This window comes from Camellia sinensis, chromosome 9 (genome assembly GCF_055761805.1).
Source record: "Camellia sinensis isolate YWXY chromosome 9, ASM5576180v1, whole genome shotgun sequence".
Classification (NCBI taxonomy): domain Eukaryota; kingdom Viridiplantae; phylum Streptophyta; class Magnoliopsida; order Ericales; family Theaceae; genus Camellia; species Camellia sinensis.
This window is the reverse complement of record NC_138969.1, coordinates 44,042,610-44,052,296: the sequence shown is the minus strand read 5'-3', so window position 1 is coordinate 44,052,296 and position 9,687 is coordinate 44,042,610. Positions and strand designations below refer to the sequence as shown.

Below are 9,687 nucleotides of genomic sequence, written 5' to 3'. Positions count from 1 at the left end.
CATAAATATATTCATTTAATTGTTGTAAACATAAATATGCAATTTTTTTTAACCTATAGTTCAAATTTTTTAATAAATATGCATAAAATAAGTCTATATTTCTTATTTTTATTACAAAAAAATATTTACAAATATTTATTTACTAATTTAATAAATAGGTAGATCAAATGATTCATATAAGTTAGGAACAGAACAAGATAATTTTTAATGATTAGGTGAATGACAAGTTAGTGTAAATCTAATATTAAGCCCAAATTTAATATCACAAGTGAATTCTAATTCATTTTTATATGAATCTTGTAATATAAGATAAATTATACTTTTTAGACTTCACAAAATATAAAAAAAAAAATTACTATATTGACAAATATAATTTGCCACTATCATATAATAAATTAAATTTAAGAAACTTATGAGACGAAATGTATTTATATTTTTTCATAAATATAATTTTTGTAATTTATTTTTTAATTTTTGTCACTTATATTGTGACATATATTTTATTATTAAGAATTTAGAATATACAACTAATGACATAAGAATAATAAAAAAAAAAAAAACTCTTATATATAACTGTAATAAAAATAAATAAAATTTAATTAATTTTAAATATTTTTACTAAATATTGTAAATAAAATTTTTAGACTATTATTTAATTTTAAAAATTAATTTTTAATTATTTATTTATACCCATACATAAGGCGGATAATTATGCTAGTCTATACTATATATTAAACAGAATGAGATTTTTAACTCCAAACCTTGTGGGAGATCCAATCTCCCAATCTAAATTTCCTGATTTTTTTTTTTTAAAAAAAAAAAACTTAGCATTTATTAACTTCTCCCAACCCCCAAGTCTTACCCTCATAATAACACTTTAATGCATTAAGAACAACCATAAAAAAAATTCTTTGAAATCCAACACATGAATTTCTTGAAAAATCTCAACACATATAATTATTATCCCTCATAATAACACTTTAATGCATTAAGAACAAGCATAAAAAAAAAAATTCTTGAAAAGTCCAACACATATGATTATTATCAAAATATTAAACTTTAATATAATATAATAATAATAAAAAAGACATTCTTTAAAAAGTCTAATACATATGATTATTATCAAAATATTAAACTTTAATATAATATAAAAAAAATAAGACATTTAAAAAAAAGAAAAGAAAAAAAGACATTTAAAAATCGCAATTCACATATATAAATAATTGTAAACACAATTCGTACATAGCATGGGTGATATGCTAGTACTATATATTAAGCAAAATGAGATTTTTAACCCCCAAGGCCTGTGGGAGTTTCAATATCCCAATATGAATTTTCTAAATTTTTTATTAAAAAAAAATAAAAATTCAGCATTTATTGATTTGGTCAAAATCCACCGATCAGCATTTATTAACTTTTTTCAATCCACATGTCTTTCTACATGCCTGCATTTATTAATTTGGTTAAAATTTCCTGATTGGCATTTAAAATCCTCTCATACAAATAATTATAAATACAACCCGTGTATAGTTACTGCAGTACCTTTTTCAACTTTTCTCATACACTATGATTAGTGATAAGATTGTTAAACTATTTTTACAAAAAATCTCAAAAAACATAATTTATATATTAAAAAAATCTAACACAAATATAAATATCTATAATTATCTCCTGCATAGTATGAGTAGTAGACTAGTACTTTAGGAGTTGTTTAAGATGACCTAAATAAGTACATTTTTTATCTTTTTACGAAAAGATGTATAAAAAAATAAAAAAATAATGTAATAAAAAAAATAAAAAAATAAATTATTTTTGAATTGTCATACTTGAGCTAAGTGACTGGAAAGAAGGAAACTTTTGTCTTATGCATTGGCCAACTAAGAGCAGAACAACTTGAAGAATTGGTTATGTGAAAGAATGGAGAAATTTTTGAGTGCGGATAAGGTAAATATCATGTGATATCCTCTTCTCTTATTGATTGAAAAAATAAAAATTATATTTATGTATTAAATGATAAAAAAACAACATAAAAAAATATATTTTTGTAATTAGTTAAAGATATCATATAATATACCACATGACATCCCATTTGCATCCAAGAATTTTTCGAAAGAATCAGAATTAGAAGTCTGCAAAACATGAGAAGGATATGGGACAGACTTGGCCCCTTTGTTGTAATTTAATTCCTGATGTAACCCAAAAAAATTATATTTGTCCTAACAAAGCCAAGATTGCCGAAGAAAAAGCTAAAAGATTGTCCAAGGAAAAGATAATCCCAAAAAAAATATCCAAAATGGTGGACCATGTACACCAAACACACCAAAGGAAAAGGACAAACACATTGAATTTATTTATGTAATAATGAAAGCAGCTCATCACAACCGTCCACGGCAGATCATACACTGAAAAGGACTCGCTCACACCATCAAACCGTTCCAATCAAAAACACCTTAGCATAACTCCCACTCACAAACATAGTCAGGACACGTAATCACAAAACACCATTCGCAACCACCACGACACGTGGCGGGCATTGAAAAGGAAAGACACTATTTACATGCACCAGCCGGTAACTCTCTCTCCCCCTCTCTCTCTCCTCTCAGCGATGCTTGCTTCTAGTCTCCGCACTGTAGAGCCTGTGATGCATAAAACATGTCAAAACCAAAAGAACAAATCATGACCGTCCAAAACAAAAAGTCAGGCAATCTAACTGCTTAATATGCATGAATGTAGTCTAGTCTGGGAGTTGTGTACACGCGCCAATAAGAGCGAGTGGAGAGTAGTTGGCTAAAGTTTTGTTAAGTACAATCATGGCCGGCGCGTGAATCACGCGCTTCACTTACCTCATCTGGTGAGTGCTATCGATCTAAAGCCAAGAGTGTCCAATGGAGGGTCCTGATTAAATCAGCCCAATAATTCAATAATTGAGATATACCTGACTTGAATGTAATTCTATGCAAGAATAAGCCCTTTAAAAAAAAGATTAATAAAATACAGTTGGTTTTCAATAGTTATCCTTTGCTGTTTTTGTGACAGAAATTCTATAATACATCCTTTAAAAAAGTAGGTATTATAGGTCTCACTTATAATTTTTGTAGGCCTAATTTAAGAATTTAGTTAAAAATTAATTTTAAAATTTTAATCTATTTTAAATCATATCAAAATCTTTACTTTTTTTTATATATTTCTTTAAAAAAAATTAAAAAAAGTTAAACCCAGCTTTCAATCAACTTTCCAAAACAAGCGGGGTAATATTTCATTATGATTTAGTGAGGTATTGATTATATTTGTTATAACTCAACTATAATATCTTGTAATTATTATTTTGGTAATGGTAGAAATTTTTATAATCACTTAATTATACTTTAATTATAATTATGATCCAACCTGTCATTCATTATGCGTTATAATTTTAATGTTATAACAGAAAGTGATTTCGAGGGGTGTGTATGGCAGAAGGGTTTTTTAAAGGAAAAATACCACTTCGGTAAAATTTGGAAAAAAAATATATGCTTATTAGGGAAAAACTTTACTAACATTAAATGATAAATTTATAATTTTTCCACCAAATTGAAATTATTCTATAAAATTTCCAGTGAAATTTATTTTCCCTTTTTTAAATATAAATATCTAAAAATATCTAAACACACAAAAAGTCGTAGAGAGAGCACGCGCTGTTCAAGGCTAATGAAAGCACGGGGTGATCCACGCGCTAATCACATTCCATCATCCCATACTACCCTGCTCCGTTTGGTGTAGCTGTTAAAACAACTTATAAATTATAACTTAATAGATTATAGATTATGACTTTAATTAGAAGTTGTTCATATGTTTAAGTGTAACTGTTGGATTATAGATTTAATTTGCTGAGTAGTGTTTGTTAAATAAATTGTGAAATAATTTTTTTAATTAATTTTTATTTTTTGTTTGTCTACATTTCTCATAAAAAATAATAATAATAATCTATAATCCATTTGAATCTTTTCCTATTTTTAAAAAAATAAAAAATAAAAAAATTTAAGAGTATAACCATAAATTAACATGTCCACAGCAGAAGCTGATAATCAGAAGGAAGGGATGAGCAACTTCTCAGAATCAGCTTTTTTGAGTTAAAATAAGCTGTTAGAACCAGAAGCTGTTTGAAATAAGTTTAACCAAGCAGTCCAAAATAATTTTTTTTAAACTAAGGCCAAGTTTGGGGACTTTAAAAAAAGCCAAAAAGTCAAAAAGTTACTCAAAAAGTTAAAAAGTTAACACTATTCACCAAAAGTCAACAATTACCGCTGCACAACTCCCAATTCAAATTTTTCCCTACAAATCAATTTTTACAATTTTTTATTACACATTTTTCAATAAAAAGTCAAAAAGTTAACCCAAACAGACAAAAAGTGCACTTTTTTAGTCTTCCCAAACTTGGCCTAAAAGCTATAAATTGGCTCTGAAAAGCTTAAACAAACACCCCCTATGCTAGTGGAAAATTATTAAGGGTATGTTTGGTTTGAGTTTGAGAGAAGAGTTTTTAGAGATAAAAAGTACGAAAAGTTTTTGGTTTGGTTTTTTTCAAAAGATATTTTGAAAAATTATTTTGAAAGAGAATTCTAAAAAAAGTGATTGATTTGATGTGTATAAGAGAGATTTGTTTAGAAAACTTATAAACCAAACAACTTTTGAGAAATTTTTTTTGAAAAATTTATTTGATTTGATTACTTTTGAAAACTTATTTGTAAAGAATTTTTCTCAAAAATTTTTGAGAAACACAAACCAAACAAGGCTTAAATATTTTCAAAATACACGTGTCATTTAATATTTTTTTTTATATTTTTCAACCATCCAACATAATATCTTGAAAAATGCTTGAGAGCACTAAAAATAAATCCCTATCCCTGCTCTTCATCAATTAAAATACTATAAAATATACGGTTCATATTCCGAAATTGCAGAATAATTAGTTATCCTCATATTTTTTTTTTTGTTAGAAACATCATGCAAGTGATCCTTGTAATGCTACATAGAGTACGTACCAGTCATAAACAGTGGGAGAGTTTGGGTGTGGCTTGTCGAACATCTCAGCACCAATACGCTTCGTCGCAATGTTGCTTCCTGGGTGAAACACACTTCTCCACACGTTATCTTTACGCGCCGCCGTTGGTGACGGTGTTGTCGGCGTCATCGGCGTCACCGGTGTCGCCGGACTCGCCGGCATCGACAACGACCTCTGAATCGTACTCCCCTCTCCTTCATCTACCAGAATATCATGTAATTAATCAGATCAACAAATTTATAAACACAGAATTAATCATGTAAAATATAAATGAAGCAACTCCACAAAAATTGTATGTTTTATGATGAATTTCATGATGTTACATGTATGATTAAAATTATTTTATATAATTTATTATTTGTTGAATACATCTTTTGTTTTTTAAGATAATCAATAATCAATAACTATTAAATTGTGTTATTTTGATTTATCAAACACTATTATTTATTAAATTGTATCATCACACCCTTTTCACTCCAGCAGAAACAAATAATTCTTTTCAAAGCACTCATCGTCTCAAGAACATCAATTTTGAGAGGATTTTTTACGAGATCTAAGAGTTTTGAGATACACAAAAAAGCTTAATTATTTTTTTAATCCCTTAATTTATATTATTTAAATTGCGTTAATTTAATTTTTAATATATAAAAAATATTTCAATTAGATCTCATCATAATCTAACTCCTCTGATAGATTCCACTAAAATTAGAATTAAATGTGAAAACTCAATTAAAAAAATTACAATCCACAAAGTATATGATCTATTTTATTTTTATTCGTAATAGTTAGATTATATTAATTTAATCCTTAGGCTCCGTTTAAGTTATAATATCACTTTCTATTATTTTTATTTATCTTCAGATAAAAAATTAAAAAATTAATTAAAATAATCAATTCTCAAACTGCGTTTAACTGTAAATAATGGAAGAGAAGAGAGGAGGAGAAGAGAAGAGGCTTAACACCTTTGATGTTAAGAGGAGTAGGGATCCTCCTGAGCTTCTCGAGGCCTCGTTCAGGGTGAGGTCCTGCCATAACATCATCCCAAATCTTGTCTAACAAAACCATCTTCAAACTCTCACTCACTACTCACTACTCACTACTCACTACTCTCTTCTTCTTCTTTCAATCTAGATCTGGTTCTACTACATATAAATAGAGGTTGGTGCTTTAAAATCTCCAACTAGACAAAAATGGGAAATTTTGAAGATGGGTTTTCACTATTTCCAGGTGTAGAATCCATAGGGGTTGTTTGGCAGACGTAAGAACCGGGTCAACTAATGATTCAGCTCATTAAAAGTTGATAAATTTAAAATTTATTTTTTTAATTTTTGTGATAATCACCTTATTTAAATAATTTATAATCACCAAACATTCTAGCATAATTTACAAATAAATAAAGATTGGTGAATTATTGGAGATGTCATCAGACTTAGGGCAATGTAAAATACTGCACTATTCGTTAAAATCGCATCGATTCATATTAATTCGCACCGCTTTAATCACTAATCGCAGTTTAAACTTTAAAATTTATAATCTGTCAATTAAACCGCTCCACTCCGCTATAGTTAATACATATATATTTTTTAATTTTCAATAAAATATCAATGTAAAAATAAATGTGAGAGAAATTTAAGATATAAAATTTATTACAAATTAGTGAGAATATATATGAAATATATTATGTAAAATTATTGTGTTATATATCTAAAAAATGTTTTACAGATTAGTGTTATATATTATGCAAATGTGTGATAATTAGTTAAATATTTTTCAATCCGTTAATTCGCCAAAAACCGTCCAAATCGCAATTTGTCAATCCTCTAATCCGCTAACTTGTCATTTGATTTGTAATTTTACTTTCAAATCGTCCGAACTGCACTGCGCACACACTTAATTAGACTGTGTTTTGATTGTAGATTTAGATAAAAAAATTTTAAAAAAAAAAAGAAAAAAATGTGAGTGAAGTATAACTAATTTTATTCACATTTTATATATATATTTTTTATTTTCCTCCTTAAATCACTATCAAAATTCATTAACCAAACACAATATTAAAACACAACATGTACTTCCCGATCACCATATAATTTTGGAGAAATTACATTTCAATTGGACAGTGGAAAAATAATATCATTTTTACGGTAGTATAAATTTTTTGTGTATATTGGGTAAGTCTATCTTATATTTGGTATAAATTTTTCATGTATGTTAAATTTACATAAATATATATATATATATATATATATATATATATGTGAGTAAATTACAAATATATCCTTAAGATTTGATTAAAATATAAATCACTCTCTTTGATTTTAAAAATTACATTCTACCTCCTGAGATTTCTAATTTCAAAACAATTCGTCATTTTCATTAATAAATCATGAAATCAATTAATTATTTTTAATGATGTTAAAAATATGTTTTAATTAACAATTTAAATAATTTTATTATTGTATCGGAGAATAATTATAAATTTTATTTTTTAAATTAATTCTGTTAATTAAAATTTTTTGATGATAGGGTACTTTTAATTTTCTAAAGCATAGATGACAATCCATATTTTAAGTAAATCTCGATGACGTATTTATAATTTACTAAAAAAATATTTTACCCACAATACATTATTTTAAAACTATCATGCCTATGTGTAATCTCCCCTATAATTTTCGCAGGCTCACCCTACATTTCGCAGCCTGGCAAACAGACCCTTGTGATGTTTGGCAAGTGAGCAAGAAAGCGTGGAAGTAGTGAAAATTGCAAGTGGAAATAGAATAATTAAATAATTGTGGATAAGGATGAAGACTAAGTAAATGTGGGACCCTTCGAGATATTATCCTTGAGTAGATCCGATGTATCGGAGTAATTATTTGATAGTTTTAGTTTCTGTTTGAAAAATAAAAATAAAAAATTTAATTGGTTTATTTAAGTTGAAACTTTTTTGATTTGAGATTAAAAAATTTATTTGAGTTGGATTTTTTTAATTTTTAAATTTTTGTACAAGAAAAAATAAAATAATTCTGATATAAATGCACATTTTATTTTATTAATTTTTTAGTCTATTTTATATTTTAGAAGCTAATGTAGCCCCAATCACTTTAGCCAAACAAAGTCTTAAGCCATTATTTAACATTATTTATCATTGAACACTTATTCATAAATTCCTCTCTCACCTACTTATGTTCAAAAGTTTAAATTTATTTTTTTATGTTTTAATAAATCTTGTGAGTAACATAGTTATCAAAATAATTCTAATAATAATATTTGTATTGACAATGTAAATATTTCGTGATATAAACATTCACACCGTTAATGTGAATGTTCATACTATCAATGAGAACATTCACACATCAATATAAATATTCATATTATAAAATATGAATGTTCATATTACCAAGTTGTTAACTGTTCAAAAAATATTTGTAAAGATAAAATTATCTATAAATTATCTTAAACATGACAAGTAGAATTTGATGAATCAAATGTCTAAATAATAGAATTTTTTAAAATATAAAAATATATTATAAACTAATTAAAATACAAGTACTTAAAAAATGATTTCCTAATAAATTTTCCTTATCATTAGACACTTGTCAAGTTTTCTTTTATAAAGTCAATAAAAAATAGTAAATCTTACCATTTTAATTAATGAATATCAAATTAAAATATTACATCAATAATACTACTTCTTCGGTCTCAAAATATTAGTTATTCATTATATTTTTTATTGCTCCAAAATATTAAAAAAAAATTCAAAAATCGAGGACCAAAATAACATATTTTTTTTTATTTTACCCTTCTTTTAAATTTATTAATATTAAGGAAAATGTTTAAGACCTTCATAAATCTTTCACAATTCAACCCGTAATAATGTAATCTGATAAGTGTCAATTTTTTATTAGTTAAACAATCAAGGGCAAATTACACTAATGGTCCCTCTAGTTTGGGACTTGTGTCACTTTAGTCTCTAACTTTTCATTTGTGACATATTTGACACTAAAATTTTAAATCTTGTTCCAAATAAAGACAATTGAAGATTTCATTGCTCAATTTTAAGGGCAAAGTCGTCAATTTGATAAAATATAAATTAATTTTACAAAAATAAATGTCAACAAGATATTTTTGAATTTTTAAAAATTATTTTTACCTACCAAAGAAAACATTATGCAAAATTGATAAATCTTTTACACATTTATTTATTTACTTTTTTACCAAATTAATTTTTATTATGTGTTTAGATGATGATCATATAATGGGTGATTGTTTTTATTTTCATTAAATTAGTTTTTATTTTTTTCAAAAGTCAAATATGGCGACAACTTTGATATCATTATTAAATTAATCCATTAAATCAAAAAATTCAAAACTAAAAATATTTAATATATTAAATATATCAATTACATATTAAAAGCCTAATAATCACTCATTACATGATTATCATCCAAACAAATAACAAAATTAATTTGGTAAAATAAATTAATAAATAAATGCCTAAAAGATTTATCAATTTTACATAATTTTATCTTTGGTTGGTAGAAATGATTTTTAAAAATTCAAATATATTTTTTTGACATTTATACTTGTCAAATTAGTTTATATTTTATCAAATTGACGACGTTGCCCTTGAAATTGAGTAATGATATCTT

The 9,687-nt window shown here is 25.8% G+C and overlaps 1 protein-coding gene across 2 annotated transcripts; it reads right to left on the bottom strand.

The window, feature by feature from the left end:
* Window positions 1-2,325: 2,325 nt before the first annotated feature.
* LOC114279086 (auxin-repressed 12.5 kDa protein) lies at window positions 2,326-6,356 on the bottom strand. Of its 2 annotated transcripts, XM_028221265.2 has the most exons (4): window positions 6,004-6,317; window positions 5,022-5,241; window positions 2,844-2,895; window positions 2,326-2,636 (listed from the first exon to the last, which is right to left on the bottom strand). In XM_028221265.2, exons 1-3 carry the CDS (start codon window positions 6,104-6,106, stop codon window positions 2,859-2,861), a joined length of 360 nt encoding a protein of 119 aa, XP_028077066.2. In that variant the 5' UTR covers window positions 6,107-6,317; the 3' UTR covers window positions 2,326-2,636; window positions 2,844-2,858. The 2 variants fall into 2 exon arrangements, with proteins under 2 accessions (XP_028077066.2, XP_028077065.2); XM_028221264.2 differs by lacking the exon at window positions 2,844-2,895 and having other exon boundaries at window positions 6,004-6,356.
* Window positions 6,357-9,687: the final 3,331 nt, after the last annotated feature.